The sequence below is a fragment of the Petaurus breviceps genome, unplaced genomic scaffold (genome assembly GCF_028583685.1).
Source record: "Petaurus breviceps papuanus isolate PSGF00001 unplaced genomic scaffold, PetGlider_PUasm1.0 37, whole genome shotgun sequence".
In the NCBI taxonomy this organism is placed as follows: domain Eukaryota; kingdom Metazoa; phylum Chordata; class Mammalia; order Diprotodontia; family Petauridae; genus Petaurus; species Petaurus breviceps.
Genome location: NW_027186296.1, coordinates 47,193,946 through 47,219,282, shown reverse-complemented (window position 1 = coordinate 47,219,282; position 25,337 = coordinate 47,193,946). Strand labels below are relative to the sequence as shown.

At 36.8% G+C, this 25,337-nt stretch overlaps 1 protein-coding gene across 1 annotated transcript; it reads right to left on the bottom strand.

The window, feature by feature from the left end:
* Positions 1–649: 649 nt before the first annotated feature.
* MCEE (methylmalonyl-CoA epimerase) lies at positions 650–25,314 on the bottom strand. The gene is made up of 3 exons (XM_069098414.1): positions 25,156–25,314; positions 18,054–18,394; positions 650–1,054 (listed from the first exon to the last, which is right to left on the bottom strand). Exons 1-3 carry the CDS (start codon positions 25,208–25,210, stop codon positions 902–904), a joined length of 549 nt encoding a protein of 182 aa, XP_068954515.1. The 5' UTR covers positions 25,211–25,314; the 3' UTR covers positions 650–901.
* Positions 25,315–25,337: the final 23 nt, after the last annotated feature.

Genomic DNA, 25,337 nt, shown 5'->3' with positions numbered 1-25,337 from the left:
CCAATACTCAAAATAGTTTAGTCCAAAGTAATCTGCTCTGAAAATGAGTTGGTCCCAAACAATTCAGAAAGCTTTAATTTAAAAGAAAAACTTGTCACCCATGTATGACCTATATCGAATTGCTTGTCTTGTCAGTAGGTGTGGGTGAGGAGGGGAGAAGGGAGAGAACCTGGAACTCAAAATTTTAAAGACAATTGTTAAAAAATGTTTTTCACATACAACCAGGAAATAAGATATACAGACAATGGGATATAGAAATCCATCTTGCCCTACAAGAAAGAAAGGGGGCTCTGGGGGATGTAAAAGAGGGCAGATTGGGTGAATGGGTATTCAGTATGCTTGTCTTCTTGGGGTGGGGGATAGGGGAGAGATGGGAAGAAAATCTGTAACTCAAAAATCTTTGGGAAATGAATATTGAAAACTAAAAATAAATTAAAAAAAAGAAAAACTTGTCCCAAAATAGCCTGCAGAACAGCTTGACAGTTAAACAGGACAGTCTTAAACATTTTTCCATCTACATTTACATCAAAGTGTCAATGCATCCACTGCTTTGGGGGTTAATATCTCCATAGAGAGAGCACACATTCTACGCTAAGCACACATTACTCTAGGATAATTGGTACACATTATTCAAGAAGTATTCATACCATTTTAAAGATATGGATAATTTTATTTCCATAAACATGATTTTTACAACCATATTAAAGGTTTGAATGACCAATGTTTTCTCACAGATCATGGAAAAGTAAAAATGAATGTTTTTGTTATTTTATCCATTTAATCTGAAAGTTTGATGTTTGAACTTTTAAGTTAAGGAATAACTTGGGATTTGAACAAAGATCACATACAAGGCAATGTGTCATAGGAGATTCTCTCATTATAAATTTTTCACAACTTTAGATTAAGCTTGTTCGAGTTCTACAAGGACTCCACCACAGTCTTTAGGATGAAGAAAAATGACTGGTTTGCCATGTGCGCCTATTTTAGCTTTGTCACTCAGAATACAGATCTTCTTTTGCTTTAAATCTGTCACAGCTGCTTCTATATCATCCACCTTGTGAAAAGAAAAAAAAATATGTTTAAGCACATAAGGAAATCCAATCACCAAATCCTGATGCTGAGATCTTTAAAAGATCATCTAAACCCAAGCTATCAAACTCAAGTAGAAACAAGAGCCACTAATCCATAATAAAGATCCCTGTGGGCCATGTATTTACTTAGTTTTAAAATGTAATATATGTTTTATCATATTTTTATTTTGTTAAATATTTCCAGATTACATTTTAATCTGGTTTGGGCTACACTCCTTGCAGGCTGCATATGGCCTGCAGGCTTTATATTCTAAACTATACCCTTTGTCTTCAGTCAGGACTATATTTAAATCATCTAAAACACATTAGAATCTTACTTTTAGAAGTTTCTAGGAAAGGAAATTGTTGAATTTCCTATGTTAGAAACTGTGATATTTAATAATTCTCATGGCTAAATTGTATGGATTGAAATAGATGGCCACCCAAGTCCCTTATACCTTCAGAATCTGTGAAATTCTTTCCTGCTATCCACAGGTGCCTCAATTATCTTTCAGACTGAAAAAAAAAAAGAGTTGGGTACCATCCTGACTGCAAAAGCTTCATATGTGGATAGAAAAAAACGCCTTTAGTTGTTTTCATTGAGTTCCAGTCACCAAGCCTGGATAAATCAACACCCATGGGTTTTGAAAGAACTCACAGATGTGAATGCTGAGCCACTGTCAGTGATCTCTGAAAAATCTCATGAGAACAGGAGAGGTACCACAGAACTGAGAAGGGCAAATGTCCCCATGCTCCAAAAAGGGAAGAGGGTGGAGTCCTCAAATGACAAAGCTATGACATTTACTTTAATCCCTAGCAAAGTTCTTGAACATATTAAAGTAATGAACTGTGACTATTTAGAAAAGGAACAGTGATCTGGAAGAGCCAGCATTGCCTCTGCTTTCATGAAGAGAATGTCAGTATCAGTATGGTTCAGTTCCTACAGCAGAATTCCTATTTGCTTTGAACAATGATCTCATGCTTAGAATACCAAGACTTACACTAGTTAAATTAATACTTACAAACTGTTTGAAAAGGGTTTGATTCTTAGAACTGTCTTTGCCCTTTTTCTACTGCTTTGCCACATTCACTATAGAAACTACAGGAGGGCTATTTTGTATTTTATTTCATGGGCTTTCATGGCTAGAGAATTCATCATCTAATGACCAACCTACTGGTGATCTTATATTGTATTAAAAGGGAGACACGATCCAAAATGAGGAAGTGATAGTCTGGGGCAGCTAGGTGGCACTGAGGATAGAATGCTGAGTCTGAAGACAGGAAGAGGTGACTTTAAATCCAGACACAGATGGCAATAATGGGAAAAAGAAATACAATTTGATGCAAACTACTGGGAAAACTGGACAGCAGTCTAGCAGAAATTAGGTTTAGACCAACATCTTATGCCACATGCCAAGATAAGTTCTAAATTAATACATAACCTAGATATAAAAGGTCACATCACAAACAAATAAGAAATAAAAGGAAGAAATTACCTTTTGGATCTACAGATAGGGGAAGAATTTATGACTAAATAAGCAATAGAGAGGCTCACTCAAGTTAAAATGTTCAATGTAGACTAATGACTTCAAATTTAAAAATTTTTTGCATTAGTAAATTAATGTAGTTAAAATCCAGTAAGAAAATTAATGTAGTTAAAATCTAGTAAGCTAGTAAATGGGGAAAAATCTTTGCAATAAGTTTCTCTGGTAATGGTCTCATATCTGAGATAACTTATCAATCAAGTAAAAAATACTCTGATTCACTAATACTTAGAGAAATGAAAATTAAAGCAACTCAAGGATTCACTTCATAATTATCAGATTGGCTAAGATGACAAAAAAAGGAAAATGACAAATGTTGGAGGGGCTATGGGAAAACAAGCACACTAATACACTGTTGGCTGAATTGTGAATTGGCCTAGCCATTTTGGAAAGCAATTTGGAACTATACACCAAAATCTGAATACCCTTTGACCCAACTTTACTACTATTATTTCACCACTACTAAAACCCAGAAAGATCAAATTAGAAAAAAGATCTCTATGTACCAAAATAGTTGCAGCAGCTCTTTCCATTGTAGCCAAACATTGGAAACTATTGGGCTACCCTCCTATTAGTGAATAGCTAAACAAATTGTGACATAAGAATATAATATGTGTGCCATAGTGTGCCTTAAGAAATAAGAAAATGGACGCCCTCTATGAAATGAAGCAGAGTGAAGTGAGCATAACTAGAAGAACAATTTTTACGTATTGTAGGGGAAAAACACAGAAAAAAAATGTAAAGACTTTATTACTCATATCAATGCAATAATAAATCATAAGTTCAGTCAACACTAAAGATGAAACACATACTTCCTGCCAGAGAGGTGATGAACTTAAAAATGCAGAGATAGACATACATTTTCAGGTATAACCAGTGTGAGAATTTGTTTTGCTGTACTCTGCAGGGTTATAAGAGTATTTCTTTCTCTTCCTTTTTTCATTCTTTCTTTCCTTTTCTTTCTTTTTTTTTAAAAAGCATTTCAATTTAGAGATGATGCTGGAATTCAGGTTGCAAAGGATTAAGAAAAGAGAAGAGGAAGTGGATGTAATAAAATAGCTTTTTCTAAAAGTTTTATTCTGAATAGGAGAGATGATCATTTAACAGAAGGAGAGTCTAGTGAGGGTGTTTTCAAGATGGGGGAGATGTCAACATGTTTGTAGGCAGGGAGGAAAGAACCAGTAGTAAGAAGATAAGAGGAGAAGAAAAAGAGAGAAAAGGAAAGAGAGGACTGTGAGGGGGCAATCTGCTGGAGAAAACAGCAGAGGATGTGATTAAAGGAATTTGTAGAGGGGTTTGTGTTGGTGAGACAAAAGCCCACTTCTTTTTCAGAAAGAGTAAAGGAGGAGAGAATAGGGGATGGTGTCAAGGAACTATGAACTACAGAGGAGAAAAAAGGGAGATCACAGCAAATAGTTGCTATTTCATCAGTAAAGTATGAAGTAAGCTCCTTAGCTATGAGATCAGAGGAAGGAAGAGACAATGTTGAAAGTTTAAAGAGATAAGAAAAGTTTTAGAACAATTACTGTTGGGAGTAGGATAGAGAATCAGAGAAGATCAGAGGACAGACTTGCTAGCCAGTTGAGATAAGATAAACATATCCAACAAGTGGTTCAATACAACTTCTAAGGCTAGGCAGTGATTCCCTCATATATCTGTTTAGAATAAAATCTTAGCTATCTAGCACCCTCAGGAAATAAGTATGGTTAGCTGCTTAGAAGATGATCAAGGTTTTACCCTTTTAAGTGCTAAAATTCTTTTTAATGATTTTAGATGGAAATATTTCAAAAATGTTTTCCTTACACCTTTATAAGAAAAAAAAACAACACAAAACAACTTCATTATGACTATTTGTTACTATGCTATGCTATATACAGTCCTCAATGGGTCCCCAAACTCTGGTTTTGAATTTTTGTATATTGTTGGAACTGCTTTTAGTTAGATTTTAAAAATATTCTCCTTTGATGTCATTCATGAATTCTCAGTGCTTATCAGGGTACCTGTCTATTTCCAGTCTGCTGCTTTTAATTTGCTGTGGGTTTTTGAAACCTATGTCAATTAGGGTCCCTAGACAGGCTGGATTCAATATTGGAAGCTTCTGTCTACTAAGACTCTCTATGGCTTGTTATTCTCATCCTGAGGTTTACTCTGAGAATAATGGAACTTGACTCATATCCCTCAAATGACCCTCCAGCTCCCTGCAAGCATCAGGCTTCCAGAGCAATAAACATAGAATAGGCTTATTTCAAAGATATAAAGAAAAGAAAAGGGATTAACATCCAAGCCCTTCTAATAAGAATCAGAATTCAAGTTCCTGATTAAGAAATGAAAGAGGCAAAAGGCTTATATTCATATATTATACTTTATTCAAGAAGATAGAAGGCACTGAATATGGTTAACCTCCAAACAAAAAAAAAAAACCCTGAAATTGATTATATCTTAAAAGACAGAAAACATTTGGTTACTAATGTAGGAGCAATTTATGAATCTGCCTTCTTATGTAGTTAAACAAACCATGGACTAGGTACATCAAAGGTAAAAATTAACACCAAATTAGAAGAAAGGATAAAGATAAGAAGACATTGCAGGCAATCACAATAGCTTTATTATTTCTTAGAGAATTTGATGTAAAGCTGTTGCCAAAATAAAAAAGCCAACACTAAATAAATATTATTAAGGGCCTACATGAAGTGCTAGGAATCCAAGACAAAAGAGCCCAGAAACCATCTCAGCCAACAAATATCCTTTACAAACAATGAAAGAGATGTGGGAAATGACTAGAGGGATTTACTGAATTTAAATAAGTCCTTTAAATGTTTATTAGTTACTCTTTAGAAACAGGGAAAACATATAGAAAGTAAAAAGGTATAAAATGTAGTTCAGAAATAATTTAGGGATAGGTAAGAAACCCTGTAATAACTAGATTGCAGGTGTTTTTTTCTTTTTTTTTTTTACATGTGCACATGAAAGAAATCAGCAAAATAAAATCAAGAGCATTTTGTGTCTTCTTAAAGTATAAACTTCAGTGAAAAGCCAAGATCCCCTTTTTAGTACTTGTTAGATCAATCTAGCTAAATTGGACCTATCCAGCAATAAATTTCATATTGAAGCTACTCTAAAATGACAAAAGAAACAGGTAAGATCCAGAAATGGCTAGCTGTTGTGAACTTCATTCAAGTGAAAGGCACTACACCTAAGGAGGTAAATACAAGTCAATTATTCATAGATAATAGATGCATAGTGAAGTAGATGGCATCTACCTGTGTTGTTTATCACTTGGAGAATAAGTTAATTTCATTCAGAAGGCTATTTCAGCACATAGCTCTTTTTCTGTAGAAAATCATAACTGATTGGATTATGTAATATACTTCCTGCCATGCCTCCCTCCCCCAATCACTACCACTACCAAAGGTAGTCAAACCATATGATATTGCTAAGAGTAGTAGAGGTATTCTTGTCAGCACTGACAAACTGGTAGTAGCTAGGAGAATTGCAGAAATGAAAGAGAGTTTCAGAGGAACCTGAACTGATGTTCCATGAACTGAGTGACATGAGCAGACCAGGAAAACAATTTACACAGTAATATAAAGAAAAATAGTACTGGAAGATTTAAGAGCTCTGATCAATGCATTGACCAACCACAACTTCAGAGGACTGATGTTAAAGCATACTATTCCTCAATGGCAAGGTCTGTGAATATTTTCATACCTGGGCAGGCTGACACTGCCTTCTAACCTTCCCTAAACTAACTGAAGCTGAACAATATCATCCTTGTCACTAAACAGCAATAAACAACATTCTTGGGGAATGATCCATTAGTCAGCTGTGCAATCATCCAATAGTAGTATAATACAAACCACATAAATGTAGGCTATTGCTAAAAATTCCATACTGAGTAGAATCAAAAGTCTTATTCAAAGTCCAAGTATGTTATATTGACATATCCACATGGCATATAACTATCACAGAAGGAAATTAATTTGGTTGGACATATTTTGTAGAAATAAAATCATCCTATTGTGTTGCCTTGTCTTTCCTAGATTTTTTGAAATCAACTAATGAAATATTCTGTATCTTCTAGACCCTGAAGGTAAGCTGATTGAACTTTAATTGCTGAAATCATTGTTCCTTTTTAAAAAGCTGGGTACTATAATTATTGATTTCCAGGTCTCAGGCACTTTTTTCTTATAAGAGTTCTCAAAAATAACCATAAATGGTATTAAAATAACATCTTCAAAATAAAAAAAAGGATATACCACCAGGATCTGCTGATTTAGATATTTTTAAACTTTTAAAATTTAGGCATATTTGCTTTTAAACTTTCAACCATTTCTTTCCCTTCTTTAGTTTGATTTCCAGCTCTACTATCACAAGTAATTATTTGGTCATAATTGTTTTTATTTTTAGTATTTTCCCTACAAAAGGAAGTTGCTCATCATCTATTGGTGTTTTTTATAACTGAAATAATCAATAACATTTTCTCTATTGCCTTGTATATCTCTTACAGTGCGCCTGTGTGTGTTTGCTTGCTTTGCTTTCCCTGACTCATTATGAGAACGTGTTTTCTTTGTATTTCTCTAATTTCTGCCTTTGAGATCTCTATAGTTTTCAGTTTAGCCAAGTGGATTTCATGCTATCCTTTATGTACTTGTCACTGTTGTAATTTATTTTTGTACACACAATAGAGTATGTTTGTGAGGCATTCAACTATCATAGAATCCTCTGCTTCTTAGAAACTGTGCCTACTCATGGGATCTCTCCTGCTATTGCCCTAGGTTGCCTGAATTTAGCTGTCCTTAAATTTTTTTCTCCTTTTTCTTATCTTATGTCCAATCTACTAAGATTTCAATTCACCTTTAAACAAATCTTCAATAAATCTTATAAAAAAAAAGACTGCTTATTACTTCACCTCATGTACATAGGTTACCCCAAGATATTCATTCCAAGGACTCACTTGGTAAGCTAATGTTCTGGATGAAATAATGGTAGCTCTAGTGAATCTTTTCTTTTTAAAATATTTATAAGACATGTATTTAATAACTTATTATGGAATTTTGTTGGATATTGGCATCAGGTTTCTTGGTTGGCAGTTTCTAATCAGTCAGTCAGTCAATAAGCATGCTTAATTTAAGTATCCACTATGTCCCAGACACCATGCTAAGTACTGGGGATTTTTTTCTTTTTAAAAAGGCAAAAGACAGTCCCTGCCTTCAAGGAGGTCACAATTTCATCAGAGAGACAACAAGCAAGCAAATATGTACAAATAAGCAATATACCGGATGAACAGGATATCATTAAGAGAAGGAAAGCACTGGAATTGAGAAGAACTGGGTACGCTCCCTATAGAAGACAGGGTTTTAGGTGGAATTTGACGAAAGCCACAGAAGCCAACTTATGGAGAGGAGGAGGGAATCTACCTTTTACTAAAGGTTGAGTGCTGGAACATCTGTCTAGATTCAGTTTTCTGGCACTTCTATTTCCCATTATGCCTCAAAGACTTTTAATAGTTGTTCTGTGATCACAAATTCAAGTTTTTTTTCAGTACTTTGGGATGTGACTCATCTAGGCTTGTAAACTGAAATTTATTTAAAATTGCCAGGTACATTTCTACTATCTTGGACTTGAATAACTTCTCTATTATGTTCCTTTTATCCTTTCCAATTTGAAGAACATGATCCCTCGTGGAAAACAAGAATGGCATAGAACTTGAGGACCTTTGCTTTCTGACATTACATTGAGTCTATCACTTTCTAATTCTTGCTATCTAAAAAGTCACCCCTCAACTGGAATATAATTTTTTTTTAATCAAGGCAATTGGGGTTAAGTAACTTGCCCAAGATCACACAGCTAAGTGACTCCAAGGGCCAGTGCTCTATTCACTGCATCACCTAGCTGCCCCAGAATACAATTTATAAAATCTTTTCTATTTTCCTTAGCTATTCTTCATGAACTTCCACTTATTCTGGACACTTAAGAAGTTATTCAAGCTTGTATTATTCTTAAAAGTTTATGTAATTCTTTTTGTTAGTCTTGGGTGCCTCTCTCATTCTTTGATGACAATAAGAAGAAAACTTTTTCTTATTCTCTGAGATAACTTATGATTATGGAGTCAGAATTTGCTTTTTAATACCACTACTCTTATAAGCTGTAGTCACTTTTATACTCTCTGGACCTATACCATAACTATCCAAGTTTTAAGAATGTTTTTCTAAATCCTAAGGTAATATCCTATCTATCTTCTACGTCCTTTTCCCTCTAAACTACAAGCTATAAAATTACATTATCATTTGCTTCCAAAGATCCTTCCTATCATTTCTTCCTTGTTCATCAGAATTAAGTTTTAAATAGTAATTTCTCTCTTTACCTTTTGAGAGAGAAAGTTTTAGGCAAGACTATCCAAGAATTTAAAAGATGCTTTGGTCTTAGCAGAATAAAATTGTTTGCAGATATTAAAATAATTGATACTTTTAAACATTTTCTAAATATAGCGATGTCTCAGTAATCCGGAAACCATACTTTTTGTACCTCAGATACTCAAAACAGCATTAAACTCCGAAGTGAAAGAAAGAGAGGAAGGAAGGAGAGTACACAAGAAGAAGACCTTGAATTGAGGGAAAGATTCTAAGGGAGAAGATAGGAGAATGAATGAAGCATAGGATACAACCTGAACAAAGGCCCAAAGTTGGAAAATGGCAACATTAGTTTGAGGAAAAGTGAATAGCTTAATTTGACTAGAGAGTAGGGTATTTGAAGGGGAGCAGTGTGAGAAAAGACTTGAAAGACAGATGGAAGCCAGATTGTGACAGGTCTAAAATGCTAAGGCTAAGGAATTTGGATTTTAGTAGAAAATTGGCAGCTTTTGAAGGTTTGGGGGAAGAAATGATATCATCAAAGCTGTGCTTCAGGAAAATTACTCTAGCAGTGATGGGTAGGATGTTTGGGAAGACTAAAAGCTTGAAGACCTATTGGGAATTATGACAATCATCAAGTGAAACATAATGAAAGCCTCAAATGAACAAATGCAATTGATTGAACTGTGTTGTTTTTTTTTTTCCGAATGGGTAGATCTGACATTTCAAAGCAAGGTATAGCAATAAAAGGTTAAATACAGCTAGTAAAAAAAAATCATCAAGCCATGAAGCCAAAAAAGAAATTCAAAGCTTTTTTTAGGAAAACAATTTCTGAATATCCCAGTTATACAATATTACTGAAACTGTTATATTGTAGCAGATATTTTCAGGGTCAGTCAGTTAAATATTTATTAAGCACCTACTATGTGCCAAGGCTTTGCTAGGCACTGGAGATACAAAGAAAGGTAAAAGACAATCTCTGCTCCCAAAGAGCTCAAAACTAATGGAAGAAACAATATATACATAACTATTTATAAACAAGTTACATAGTAGATGAATTTGGAAATATTCAAAAGAGAAAGCATTAGAATTAAGTGGAATTAGAAAGGCTTCCTGCAGGTGGGATTTTTAGATGGGACTTAAAGCAAGTCAGTGAAAGCAGGAGGCAGAAATGAAGGGAAACAGAATTCTAGGCATGGAGAACACCCAGGGAAAATGTCCAGAGTCAAAAGATGGTGAATCTAACTGGAGGGCTAGCAAGGAGGTCAGTGTTCTTGGATTACAGAGTATGGGGAAATGGTTGGGGAGTATAAAAGAGTATAAGGAATAAGACATTGGAGGAACCAGGTTATAAATGGCTTTGAACATCAAAGAGAAGTTAGAGGCAACTATATAAAACTGAAAGAGAGATTAAGTGACTCGCTCAAGGTCACACAGCTATTAAGTGTCTTGAGACTAGAGTTAAATTCACAAATCTTCCTGACTCAAGGCCCAGTACTCTATCTATTGCACCACTTAGCTGCCTCTGATAGTGAGTTAATTGAGAAGGTGTAAAAGAGTTCTATACCATGAATTTGTAGCATGGTTTTGTGATTTTTCTCCATTTTGGTACAGCAACATATGTGAAGGAGAGAAGAAGAGAAGATGGTAAGAGTGGTCCAAGGCTGAGAGGCATGGCAGGGATATGATAACAGCAATATGAAAAGGTGGCAAAGGGCTTAATAGAGGAGGTCAGTATAGAAATGAACTGGTTCACCAAGTAAAGAATGGAAAGGAGGAAAGTTTAGCCAGTGCAAGGGTGAAAGCCTAAGACAGAAATAAGAGACTGAGGGATGGAAGGTTAAGATCATTTCAAAACTACATGCTTATCTGAAAACAGCAATGCTATTCTATTTCTAGATTCAACCAATATTTAAGCATCTGTTATATGATAGGTACTAGTGCTGTAAAGATGAAAAGGATATACCTTCTGCCCTCCAAGGATAGAATTCATCCTAAAGAAGCTAGCTTACTGTCTTGTAATAATTTTGCCCTGTGCCTACTTGCCAATGATATTTCTCAATACAGTCATTGAACTGGTTTAAAAAGGTTACGAAAAGTACTATACTAAACTTTGTTTTTGACTCATGTGATCTATTGATTACTTACATGTTCTTTACCTTAATTTTTCTATCTGCAAAATGAGGAAATTTACCTTTCCCTTCATTTTTTTTTTTTTGCTTTTTGGAGGGCAATTGAGGTTAAGTGACTTGCCCAAGGTGACAGACACGGCTAGTGGGTTTTGTGTGTGTGTGTGCGCGTGTGTGTTGTGTCTGAGGCCAGATTTGAACTCAGGTCCTCCTGACTCCAGGGCTGTGCCACCTAGACGTCCCTTTTTCCCTTCATTTTTGTCTTATTTCCTTGACTTACTTTAACTCCCAGCTAAAATCCCACCTTCTGTAGGAATGTTATAAGGAACTGAGATAAGGTCTACAAAGAATCTATAAAGTATTAGATTTTTTAAAAACTTCAGTGAGTTCTATCTCTAAGATTGTTAAGGATGGCTATTACACAATACTGAGGCATTAACTAACCAGGTCTTTCTCGTACTGTAGATCTGGAATCTCTAAACCTCCTTAATAGCACTGCACACACACACGTGCACACACACGCACGATATATATTTACAAATTATATAAATGTGTATGACTATACTAATAGAAATTTAACATTATGCGCTAAAGATGAAATAAACAATTTAAAATTTTTAAAAATTTTATGAGTTAAAATATCTTTTTGCTCTCCAAAAGACAGCAATGTAATGGAATATCCTTTATTATTTTTGAGATCTTGGTTTAACACTTCATGATAGTGACTAAAGGGCCTGGTTCTAAGTTTTAGTATTTTCTTTCTTCATCCCAATGAACTGTGTACATGCTATGGAGTGAGGATACCTCACTTTGGAAATCACTATTACCCATCAAAAATCCATAGATATCTGCTTTATTACTCCCTTGACAGGGTCTCAGACAGACATGCTATAGTGAATCATGTTTTAGTAACCTTCCAGAGGATATAAATTCATTGAGATATTAAAAAAAAAAACCAAAATGCTATATGCATAAGAACCTTGAAGTCCTAAAGACTGAACTTAATGGAAATAGCTAGAGCTTATTTCTAGATACTTTTGTCATTCCATTAACTTCTTAACACCGCCATGACATATGAATTCTTCTACTTTACTCACAGGGGCATTAAAAGACTTAATTAATGATTGTAATGAGTTTTGAACTCCTGGGATGTGTTGCTAATACAATTTAAAAGTTCTTTCACTCATCTATTGACCTTAATCTTGATTTGCAGTCCTTTTTCTAAGTTAGGTGCAGCACTCTATGGAAGTCTTGTCATCTTTTGTAGCTTTTAGCTTTACATGAGAAGTTTCCAATTCATACCTATGTTGAGTGAATATCTAAATTAATAAAATAAGTTTTAATTGCATTTGCACCCAGTGACCATTACCATAGCAACTAAAAATTGGGGGATTCTGTCTAAGCCCTCAATAGTATTTCAGAGTGTACTTATTAATTCTAATCCACTAATTGCTTTCAAGATTGTTGCACCAAGAAATATAAAAAATGGTTACTGAAGTTTTAATACTAGGTGATTAATAAATCTGAAGCATGATTAAAATATTCCACTTATGATAGAAAAAGATATGGAATATAATGAATTTGAAGGATCACTTTGCCCCTTAAATAAAGAATATTTTAATGAAATTGGCTTTACAAAGAGAAGGGTGTCTTTGGACTTTTGCTAAAATTGATATTGCCATCTGAACTGTTTCTCTTCCCTTCTCAGGCCTTCCACAATAACTCTCTAAAACCCTCACAGGTCAGCATCTTACCTTACTATCTACTGAAAAAACAGAGACCATCTGCCATAAATTGTCTTCCCCCCTTCTCTACATCTCAGCACTCTATGACATCATCCTCTAATCTTCCCTCTCCTGCTCCAGACTCCGATAGAGGATTGTTATTGTTACCAAGGTTAACCCCTTGATCCCCATCTTCTCTAGCAAATTTTTCCCATAATGATACCTTTGCTGTCCCTAATCTTGTACCTCTCCCAATCTAACAGTTCCTTCTTGCTACTTAAAAAAATACCCATCTTACCTATCCCTAAAAAAACAAAACCAAAACTAAAAATATCTCTAGATCCTTCCTCCTCAGGCTATTGTCCTATATCTCTCATCTCCTTCACAGCCTCCTAGAATAAGATGTTTATACCTATTACCTTTACTTCCTTTCATCTTTTTCTCTTCACAGATCTTTGAAATGTGGAAACTAAAAATGATCTCTCCAAAGTTACCAATGATCTCTTAACCACCAAATTTTATAGCTTTCCTCAATTCTCATTCTTGACCTCTCTGTATAACTGTTGACTATGCTTTCCTCTCAGTCGCTTTCTTCTCTCTGAGTTTTCATGACTGTACTCTCTTAGTTCTTCTCCTACCTGGTTCTTCCTCTCCTCCTACCAGCACCCCAACAATGGCTTTCCTTTTCTCTCTCTAGGTTTTCTTGGTGACCCCATTAGTTCACATGGGTTTATGATCTTTATGATTATGACTCATATCAATTTCAGTCTATCTCCTGAGCTCCATATCATGAAATACTTATTGGAAGTTTGAAATTACTATCCCACAGGCACATTAAATGCAACATGTCCAAAACAAAACTAACTGTCTTCCCCCAAAATCCATTCCTTTTCCAATTCTTCCTATTTCTGGAGAGGATTGTAGAATCCTTGTACTTACCCAAATATGTAACTTTGGCATTAGTCTCAAATCATTATTCTCCCTCACTCCATTTATACAATTAACTACTCGATGGTACAATGGATAAAGTACTGGGCATGGAGCAAGGAAGACTTGAGTTCAAATTTAGCCTTTTATACTTAATGTCTAAGGGACCCTGAGCAAGTTGCTAAGCCTCTATGTCAGTTTCCTCATCTGGAAAAAAGAGAAAAATAATGGCATTTATTTCACAGGGGTATTGTGAGGATAAAATGTAATAATATTTGCAAAGTGCTTAGCAAGCCTTAAAGTGTTATATAAATATTGGCTACTATTAAATCTTTTCTTTTCTATTTCCACAATATCTCTTGAATCTGTTCCATTCTCTCTACTCACATGGCTGCCACACTAGTATAGGCCATTATGATCTCTTGCCTGACTTATTGCAATAGCTTCCTGACTGTTCTCCCTGCCTCAAACCTTTCCTTACTCCAAATTACTCTCCACAAAGCTGCCAAAGAGATTTTTCTAAAGTGCAGATCTGACCATGCCACTCTCCTACTTCATAAATTTGGAAGGTGTAATGGCAAGCAAAGAAGTACTTAGCACCTTGTTTCAGCTATTTATTTAGCACCTTGTTTCAGCTCAAGTTTCTTTTCAGCCTTGCCCATGATTATATCAAGTGTTTGTTAAGAAACGAAACTTGTGAACCCCACAGTGGGAGGACCTTCCTGATGCAACAGGAAGGGGCAGAACAGGGAGGAGCTAATGACCATATATAAGGAGAAGTATAAGCTGGGAGAGAGCAGAATATAGAAGGGGAACTTTGTGGTGGTCAGGCACTCTGTTCTGTTTGTGTTGATTTTTGTTTGTGATACTTTGTACAGAAGCCCTGGGACCTTACTGGAAGTCCTGAAAGAGGATTTTCTTGTTGTCTGTTTACAGAAGTCCTAGAGGAGGGTTTCAGAGGTCCTGGGACTATACTGATGATTTGTGTTGAGTTCTCAGACTTTGTTTGTGGGTTTGTGTTGAGTTCTCAGACCTTGTTGGTGGGTCTGTATTGATTTCACAGGCATATAGTAAATTGATAATGGTGGTGGCAATGTGAATGAATGTTGTTTTGGCTCTATTAAGATTTGTCTTCTCAGGAACAGAAACTGTAAAGGACTAGAGGTAGACTGGACACTGTGAGCTTCCATATGGAATGGGAACCGGACAAGGAACTGGACAAAGAGCTGGATGAGGAACTAAGAGCTGCCTACCTTTGAATCCAGGTGAATTCAGATAAAATCTGGGACTGTGGAAGAGGAACCATGGAATCTGAGAGCCAGCCTCAAGTCAAGATGAAAAGATCTCTCCTTGGGTACTTAGAGCTGACTGAGAAGATCATGGTTTACTGTGGCCTAGGGGTGGGAGAACTTTGTACTCTGTACCTTGTACCTCTTAAGGATAATGGACTTAAGGGTAATTGGAAACTAATCTCCACTCAAGAAGAAAGAAGACTTTTTGACAGATTAAGACAATGTGACCTAGGGGTGAAGAACTTTGACCTTTGTATATTCTGTTCCTTAAGGAGGCTTGCTCCTTAAGGATGACTGAGTTAAGGACTTACTGGATGATATCTTTTGTTTAAAACTATGTGGCCACCTTAGTGATAAATTGTTATAACATTGTAAATGCTGTACTTTGGTTTCTGTGAATGTTTTGCTTTAATTTACTGCTGAATAAATAGAGAGCTCACTATGCTGTGTGATCAGAACCTTAGAGCTATCTACAGCAGCAATCCTCTGGAAAACACTTGGCTTTACAGAAGGCTCTTTATTATCTCTAGGAGCAAATAAAAAACTCTGGCATTTAAAGTTCTTCACAACTTGGCCAGGCCTACTCTTTCAGACTAACTACATATTATTCTCCTTCACACACTGTGAAGTAACTGTGGACCAGTTACTTACTGTTCTTCACACACAGCACTCCATCTCTCATCTTTGTTCTTTTTACATTGGCTGTCTCACATTTCTGGACTATGTTCCCTCCTTACTTTGTCTTTTTAGGATTCCTAGTTTCATTCTTTTAAGGCTCAGTTCAACTTCTACCTTCTACATGAAACCTGTCCTAATTCCCTTAGAAGCTAATACCACTCCCACAATTATGTTGTATCTATTCTGTGTCTCTCATATGTATGTGTTGTCTTCCATAGCTAAATGAATAGCTCCTCAAAGGAAGAAATTATTTCATTTTTGGTTTTGTACACCTAGTACCTTACACAGTTTCTGAGAGAGTGGCACTTAGTAAATGTTGGTTGATTGATACACTCAATTATCTATATAAAACTCTTCAAAATACCTAACTAATTACATAAGCTAGGTTATATACTGACTCACGTTAAAACTAGTTTTCATATGACTAAAGGCAAAAGTGATGAAATACCGTTCTGAACAATGTGAATTTCAAGTTATTCAAGTCACATCTCTCCTTTTTTTTTTTTTTTTGCTGTTTGGAGGGCAATCGGGGTTAAGTGACTTGCTCAAGGTCACACAGCTAATTTTTGTGTTAAGTGTCTGAGGCTGGATTTGAACTCAGGTCCTCCTGACTCCAGGGTCGGTGCTCTATTCACTCTGCCACCTAGCCGCCCCATATCTCTCATTTCTTATCTAGCGGTCAGTTATTCACAAGGTTTAGGTATCTTAAAGGCAGCTCAAACCCAGAAAGCAACCAAAAGAGTTCCCTTAGGAGCCAAAATATATTTCACAAAGTTCATGTACTATATGTACTCTTCCTCCAGAACCAAATTAGTCTTTTTATAAATGTCATTCAAATACCCTAGTCCATTGCAAGTAAATTTGATTCTCTGATTACCTAGCTTTTAAGGGATTGGAAGCAGCTCATCAGTAAAGGCAAATCAATGAATGACTGACAATGATCGAAAAAACATTCATTAAGTGCTTATTCTGTGTTTAGTACTATGCTAAACATTGGAGATAAAAATGGGAAAGCAAGACAAGTTTGTTCTTAAGAAACTCACATATTAATTGATGGAATCAATATAAATTGCTACTTTGTTGTTCATTTTAGTCATGTTAGATTCTTTGTAACCCCATTTGGGGTTTTCTTGGCAAAGATACTGGAGTGGTTTGCCATTTCCTTCTCTAGCTCATTTTACAGATGAAGAAACTGAGGCAAACAAGGTTAAATGACTTGCCCCAGGGTCACACAGCTAGCAAGTTTCTAAGGCCACATTTGAATTCAGGAAGATGAGTCTTCCTGACTCCAGACCCTAGCTGCACTATTGTAAGTACCTGGTGGTCCTTAGGATACACTGGCAGGTCAGATGGTAATACCAAGAGGTCTAGAGGCCAGAGTAGATGGAAAGACCAAGTTTGGAGGAGATGCTAAAGCAGGAGTGGGAAACCTGTGGGCTCAAGGCCACATGTAGCTTTCTAGGTCCTTGGGTGTGGCCTTTGGACTAAGTTTCACAGAACAAATCCTTTTATAAAAGTGATTTGTTCTGTGAAGTTTGGATTCAGTCAAGGGGCCACACTTGAGGACTTAGAGGGCCACATGAGGACTTGAGGCCACAGGTTCCTCACCCTTGTCCTAGAGACAAATAAGATGAAAGTTTCCAGAAGCAAAAGCTAACAGTAAATGAGTCACACTAAGAGGTCTGACTTTGCTTTCTGTATTAGTCATAATAGAGCTATCTTTAGTGACCAATCCTCATCTTTGTAGCCTTCAGGGGATTTGAAGTTCTTCAATATAACTCCACAATCCATTCTAGGAAAGACCCGAATTATAGGAGTCATTTATGAATAAATTATTTTGGATTGTAATAGATACCTATATTCAGATTCAACATTTTATTTTACTGTATTCTTGAGGTTCTGAAAAATGAATTCTAACTAAAATGTGACTGTCCTGTATCTGAAAAATCAAGTCTTCTCTGAATATAAGTAGGAAATTCTGGAGCTCAAGGATTTATAGCAATTATATTCTTGAAAGACTCATGTTTTTTCTGGGCATTGTTATTAGATACAAATGAAATGTTAAAAATCACACAAACCCTTAGGAGAAGAAATGACTCCAAAGCTACGGATTTAAAGAAGTTAGTTGCATTTCATTAGAAAATGGTGAAAATATTTTAGTATTTTCTCTTCCTAACATCTTGAAGGCAGACTGCTTATATAATGTTTTGGGAATATTGCCAATATAATCCATGGAGCTCTCTAATAAAGATTTTTAATGACATCAATAGCCTTAAAAAGTCAAGGATAATTGTGGGAAAAAAGAAATATTTAAAATATTAGGTAAGTAATCACAATACCTCGATGCAGATATGATGCATTCCTCCAGCTTTGTTTTTTTTCAGAAAGCCTTCAATTGGACTTTGATTTCCCAACGGATGCAGTAATTCAAGCTTAGTATTTCCAAGTTCCACAAAAACGACAGAGACACCATGTTCAGGAACAGGGACCACCTCACTTACCTGGGCCCCCAACATATTCTTATAAAAAGACTTGGCCATATTCAAGTCAGGTACTGCAATTGCTACATGATTTAATCGACCTAGATTCCACAAGGTTCCTGGAACATTCTCAGACAAAGGGCATGACCCTGAAAAAGTTCTTACTATAGGAGGAAGACTTGGCAGTGTGATGAAAATCCCTGTAAAATTGAATGACAATGGTATAATTCATTTGAAAATCAATGTACATCTTTTCTACTTGTAATAAAAATTTAAATATACATATTCTACTGTACTATATCTTTTAAGGGGTACTATAGACTATTTAGACATATATAAAATAAGTGGAAATGCTTCATATTTTCTCCTATATATAGCTAACATTTTTTCTGAAGTTATGAAATAAATTCAGAGAAGGTAAATGAAGAAGACACATCTTATAATCATTTGTACTGATTGACAGAATTTAAAAGATAATCACATATTTAGTATTTTGGTCATTCACTAATCCTACTCAATGCCTTGTTACAATGTAGAGTTAACCTTGGGTTGAAATGGATCTATGATTTCAGTGGTATAGGGAATTCCCAGAAAGGAAACTCCTTCTACCAATGAAGACCAGTATTTGCTCTACAAGTTATAGTTTTAGAGTCACCTGGAATCCTGAAAGGCTGTGATTTGCCCAGGGTCACACAGCCTGTATGTATTGAGGGAATTGGGGCAGCTAGGTGGCACAGTGGATACAGTACTAGGCTTGGAATCAGGAAGACACACATTCATGAGTTCAAATCCAGCCTCAGAACTTACTAGTTATGTGACCCTGAGCAAGTCACTTAGCCCTGTTTGCCTCCATTCTTCATCTGTAAAATAAGCTGGAGAAGGAAATGGCAAACTATTCCAGTATCTTTGCCAAGAAAACTCCAAATGGGGTCATGAAGAGTTGCATATGACTGAAATGATCTAACAACAACAACATAATTTAGGGAATTAAAACATCAAGTAGTAGTGGGAATTGAGTGAACCACACTGACTCCATCTTGTGACTCAATTCTGGAGCTATCTCAGTTTTCTTGCTATTTAATTACAGATCTAATCTAATTTCTGTCTTGTGAGAAAACTTTATTCAAAACTGTGAGAAAACCTGATTGCATTGTTTTAAACTTAGCTCTGTGTGGCTAGGAAGCTGGACCACCTGAACTTGTTTAGAGATGCTTAATGAAGGTTATGATGACTAGAAACCAGTCAGATCCAAAGAGTAATGCAAGCAGTTTTCTCACAATTATACATCTCAAGAAACCCATATATCTTATCTTAAAATTGATTCCATCCTGGTCAATCAGTTATTGTTCCTAAGTTCCTTTGATTGAATACTGACACATGAGGGGAGCGAGACACCTCTTTTTCTGATTTCAGGGAATTGTACCTGTTCACTCTTCCCCCTCCCACTATAGAAAGTCCTTAATAAATAGGGGTGGGGAACTTATGGGTTCGAGGACAGGTCCTTGAGTGTGGCCTTTTGATTGAATCTAAGTTTTACAGAACAAATCCTTTTATTAAAGGGATTTGTTCTGTGAAGTTTGGATTTAGTCAAAGGGACACAATTGAGGGTCTAGAGGGCTGAATGTGACCTCAAGGCCACAGGTTCCCTACTCTACCTAATCTTTCCTCCAATTAGAAATCTGATTACCTAATTTTGCATTCTGGTTAAATATTTCCTTTTTTTTTTCTTTTTGGAGGGGAGAAGGTAGGGCAATTGGAGTTAAGTGACTTGCCCAAGGTCACAGGACTAGTTTTTGTGTTAAGTGTCTGAGGCTGAATTTGAACTCAGGTCCTCCTGACTCCAGGGCTGGCCCTCTATTCACTGAGCCATCTGGTCATCCCTTGGTTAATTATTTTCTTTTAATTAATTGGCCTTATTTGATTGTTTTTAATGCATAAAAATCTGTCTCCTCCTGTATTCAGGGTCCGATGCCAAAGCTGAGGAAGCTTGGTCCCAATTTGTTTTGCAAATGGCATGTATTACTTAATAAAGCAATATGCTCAGAAGCTTGAACCTTTGTTTTTTCAGTCATTTCATTTTTCATATATCACAGAGTTTAAGACAGGACCTGAACCCAGGTATTTCTGACTGAAGCTGGTCCTCTTTCCATTATGCCACACTGAGTACCAATATAGTTTGCTGAAGGCAACTATAGCAAAGTCCAAACTCTGCCTGGTTCTAGCAAACTGAAGGGGTTTCAGTATGATTCAATGACAGTATATCTGCTGTTGTCATAGAAGGAGCCTAGTGAAATTCAGAAACACTAATTACCAGGTTGGCTGCAGTATGATTAATATGACAGCCAGGCTAACTTTGTAGACTATCTCCTAAATTGTGGGTGTGCTTCAATCTCTGTAGGTGGATTTAGGTGGACATCTGGATCTGTAGGTATAGATTTAGAGCTGAAAGAGACCTTATATATCAGCTAGCCATGGATGAAATGCCTCAGGTGAAAAAAACTGATGTCCAGAAAGATTGTGTCATTCCAAAGATCACATAGGTTATAAGTAGCAGAGGTGGTATTCAAAATCCAGTTTACTCACTTCAAGTCCAATACTCTGTGTGTTTCTGAAATACTTCCTTAGCTATTTGTTCCTAAGATTTATTGTTCTTTAAATATCAAGCTTAAAAAAAACTTTTTAATGTTCATCATCACATAAAGAAAACAATCTAAAATTAGAATTATGGTAGGATAAGGTTCAAGCATAATCTAGATTATAAAACTTCAATTTATGTTAAAGCATAACATTTAGAATGAGAAAAAAAAACTAGAACACTGATAAGTTGCTGGCTATTAAAGAAAAACACTTTGATATTTAATGTTACTTATCTAATGAAGAAAGCAAAAGACTACTTTCTGGTAAAATTTTGGGTCATATGGAATTTAAGAACCCCAGAGTTAAGTTCTTTTCTCTTATTAACATTGTACAATGGAACTGTGAAGCTAAAAAGCACTAAAACAGAATGGAGTCTTTCTTACATTACATACTATGTTCTTTAATTAGTGAATTACCCAAAAGAGGATCATAATGGCCTTCATCTAGAGAGCACATAACACAGCCAGTTCCCAAGGGCAATGGCATAATAAAGCCCTGGTGTATCAGAGTTTTAAAGTCGGTCTTATAAATATGTGGACATATCCAATCAGGCTGATATTTTCCACCACATTATTCTATGGAAGACTGCATGGGCTCTAACTTTATCTGATAATATTTACATCCAAGGAATAGTAAAATGGTAAGCTAGCATAAAGCAAGAGCATTGGATAATGTACAGTATTATCTGTAGTGGCTACAAAATTGGCTCATGGGGAAAAATGGCTGGTAAAAGTTCTTTTTTTAACTTAGCAGTCTCCAGAACTGTTCATAACACTACTTTAGATAGTGCCATGCATCTCCCCAGTTGCCTCAACTTGTCATTTAATATTAGTCACAAGTGGTACTAAAAATCTAGTTCATGCAAGACAGGATTTCACATCATTATAATACATACACTATTGAATCAATTCTAAATGATTCCTTCCTTTCCCAAATGCGTATGCATTGATATTTGACCTTTGCCACAAACTTAATCACATATTAACTTCTATGACAGAGTATGGTGAAGTGAACACATTGGATAAGTCATTCATTCCACATTATGAAGGTCTTAGGCTTGGAACCAGAAATTAGTCAGATCGACAACTAGCTATGATTAGTAGAAGTCAAGGCTAGGATATTTTATTAGGACAAGGAAATGACTGGGCAATTCTGGAGCAGTAGGGCAAACCTGGAAGGGATGAGGGACACTATATAAATGGTGGTAGTAGGACACTGAGCATTTGGAGAAGGAAGAAGAGACAGAAGGTAGGAAAAGGGTTCAAAGAAGGAAGTCAAGACATACTTTGCAGCTTTACTTAATGCTGTGGCAGTAGGTCCTATGCTACTGAATTATCAACTCATATGGTGCCTGTGGATGCCAATGCCTGAGTTAAGATTTAAGACTATTTTAGAAGACTGCCAACCTCAGCCTCACCTAGGTTGGCTCAGGTTTCCACTTCAGTTCTATTTTTTCCTGTCAAAACAGTTACTCCTCTGTTTGGAGAAGGAAAAAAGGAAAAGAAAAAAGAAGAAATGTACAATCATGTATTCCACAAATATTTATTAAATGTTACGTCCAAAGAAATTGTTTTCATATCAGTGAGATATGCAAAGACCACCTAAAATACAGTTCTTACAAAAAGTTTATATGTACTCAAATACAACTCAATAAAGAAGTTCAAGGTGATATGGGAATTCAGGAAGAATTCACAGAGCATGGTATCTGAACTAGAAATTGAAAGATGGGTAGGAATAACATGTGTGGAGCTGGCAGGGGACAGCAATTTAAGGAGCAAATATGAGCAAAAGCATGGAGAAAGACTGAAAAGCTCAGACAGTGTTAAGTCCAACTTGGCTAAAGTTTGGTCATGGTAAGTGAAGAGAATGGAAAAACCTACTGACACTCACTTTCGTTCATATGCTTTTCAATTCCTCTGCAAAATGGCTTCTGTCCTTATTATCTATTGTAAGCTGCTCTCTTTTAAAGCTACCAGTGATCCTTTACCAATTAAACTGGATGGCCCTTTCTCAATCTTCAGTATTCTTATTCTCTATAGCATTTGATACTCTCTTCTGTCCAGGTTTTTGTGATACCCTTCTCTCTTGGTTCTTTCTCCTGTCTGATCACTCCTCACTTTCTTTTGCTGGGTCATCACCCTTGTCACACCCCCTAATTGTGGGTGTACCCCAAGGCTAGGTCCTGGAGCCTTCTAATTTCTGTCTGTAGTTTCTCACTTAGTGACATCTTCAGTTCCCATGGGTTCAAGTATCATCTCTGTGCAGGTCACTTTCAGATTGATCTATAGATCCAGCGCTGGTCTCTTGAGCTTCAGTCCCACATTACTAACTGCCTACTGTCCATTTTAAATTGGATATCTCATGGGCATCTCAAAATCAATTACGTTCATTATCTTTCCCCCAAATAACTCCCCTTTTCCCAAACTTCCCTATTATTGTTGAGGGTATAACCATTCTTCCTATAACCCAGACTTGTAACTAGGGTATCATCTTTGACTCCTAAGTCTTCCTTGCCCCACATATCCAATTAATTGCTAAATTTTGGAATGTTCTACCCTTACATCTTTTGAATTCTTGAATATGACCCCTTTTGTCTACTTAGGACCAAGTTCAGATATTTGTTTCCTCTTCCCTGGACTCTTACAATATACCCTAATTGGTCTCTCTCCACACCAATCCATCTTATATACAGTACCAAAGTGCAGATTTGACCACATTAGCCCTGTACTCAACAAATCCAGTGTCTCTCTATTACTTCTAGGATCAAATGTAAATCCTTCTGCTTGACATTTAAAGTTTTACAATCAGGCCCTTTTCTATCTCTCTAATCTCTCTGCATAGTACTCCCTTCCATGTAATCCGACCATACTAGCTTCCTTGCTATTACTCACAGGAGATTTCCTCTACTGTCTCTGTGCTTACAGTTACTGCCCCTCATGGTCTTCCTCCTCATACTTGTCTCCTTGTGTAACTAGTTTCCTTCAAGATTTGGTTTAAGCACCACTTTCTGTGCTCTGGTCCCTCTAGCTGCTAATGCCTTCCCATTCAAGGTTGCCTTATATCTGCTTTATTTGTGTTTAACATATACCTACACTGGGGCGGCCAGGTAGCACAGTGATTAAGAACACTGGCTCCAGTGTCGGGATGACCTGGAGATCAAATCTGGGCTCAGATACTCAGCACCACAGCCAGAAATAACTGGCCGTGTAACCTTGATAAGTTACTTAACCCCAATTGCTTAAAAAAACAAAAAAAAATATACCTACATGTTGCTTTCTTTCCAGTGTAAGCTACTTGAGGGCTATGATTGGTTTGTTTTTGTTATTATATTCCAGCTACTACCACAATTCTAGATAATTTAACAAATTACACCCACACCCACACATAAACACAAACAGCTTTGAATGCCAGGCTAAGCACCACCATTATTCAGAAGGTAAAGCACTTAGTCCAGTGGCTGGTACATAGTAAGCCCTATATGAATGTTAAGTTACTATTATTAGCTTCTGTGAATGCAGGGTGTCCACCATCATTATAGGACATAATCATAAACCATCATCGATGTTCTATAAGCTTTGGATCTGATTTTTTTTTTTACTACTTTATGGGGCATGAGCTAAAACTGACCATTTATTCTGCTGGAGTTAAAAAAAATGAGTCATTTTAAAAAATCCAATTTAGGTCGTTAGAACCCACTCTGAACGCCTTCCTAAATGACCTTTCCCCAAATGACTTAATCTCCACTGCCCTCTGGGGATGGCAGGTTGGCACAAGCGGCATTTACCCTAATGGCCTCCCCCACAGGAAGGACTACCTCATCCAGTCCAGAACGGGAAGCTTTGTCCTCAAAAGTCGTGGCCCACCCCTTAAAAAAAAACAACAACAAAACTCCCAGCTCAATCCACGGGTGCTGAACGCTGATAAAGGACTTTAAAATATTTAGGTTTACTCGAGTGGGTTGGAACTGGGACCCTGCTGCCCTTGGTTAGGTTAGGAGGCGCCTTGCTCGCAGGCTGTGCCTAACACAGTGGTGTCAGAGGTCCTGGGTTCAAATCGAGACTCTTAACATTTACTGCCTGTGTGACTTTGGTCTTCTCACCCTCTCAGCCTCAGTTTTCTCATCTGTAAAATGGGGAGGACCTGATGATCTCTGAAGTCTCTTCCAGCTCTAAACCTTTCCCTTCACCCCCGCCCTGTTTGCTGAAAGACCTCCAAGTACAGTCAGCTTCCCGCCTAGAAGTGGAGGCAGCTCTCCTCCGCCTCGGACCGGACCGCCCACCCGAAGCCCGCCCTGGGGTTCTCACACTATCCCAGAGGTATTCACCTGCAGTCCGAACCGCGGCTAACATACTCTGGGACACCTTCTGCACAAGCGCCATCTTTCGAGGGGGTGGTGTTGGTGGGTGAGTGGAGAAGGCGGTGGCTCGCGCGCGGCCTCGGGATTGGGGCAGAGTGGCGTGTTTTAGGCGACGGAGGGCAGGGCCGGGGGAGTGGGGAGCGTGCCTT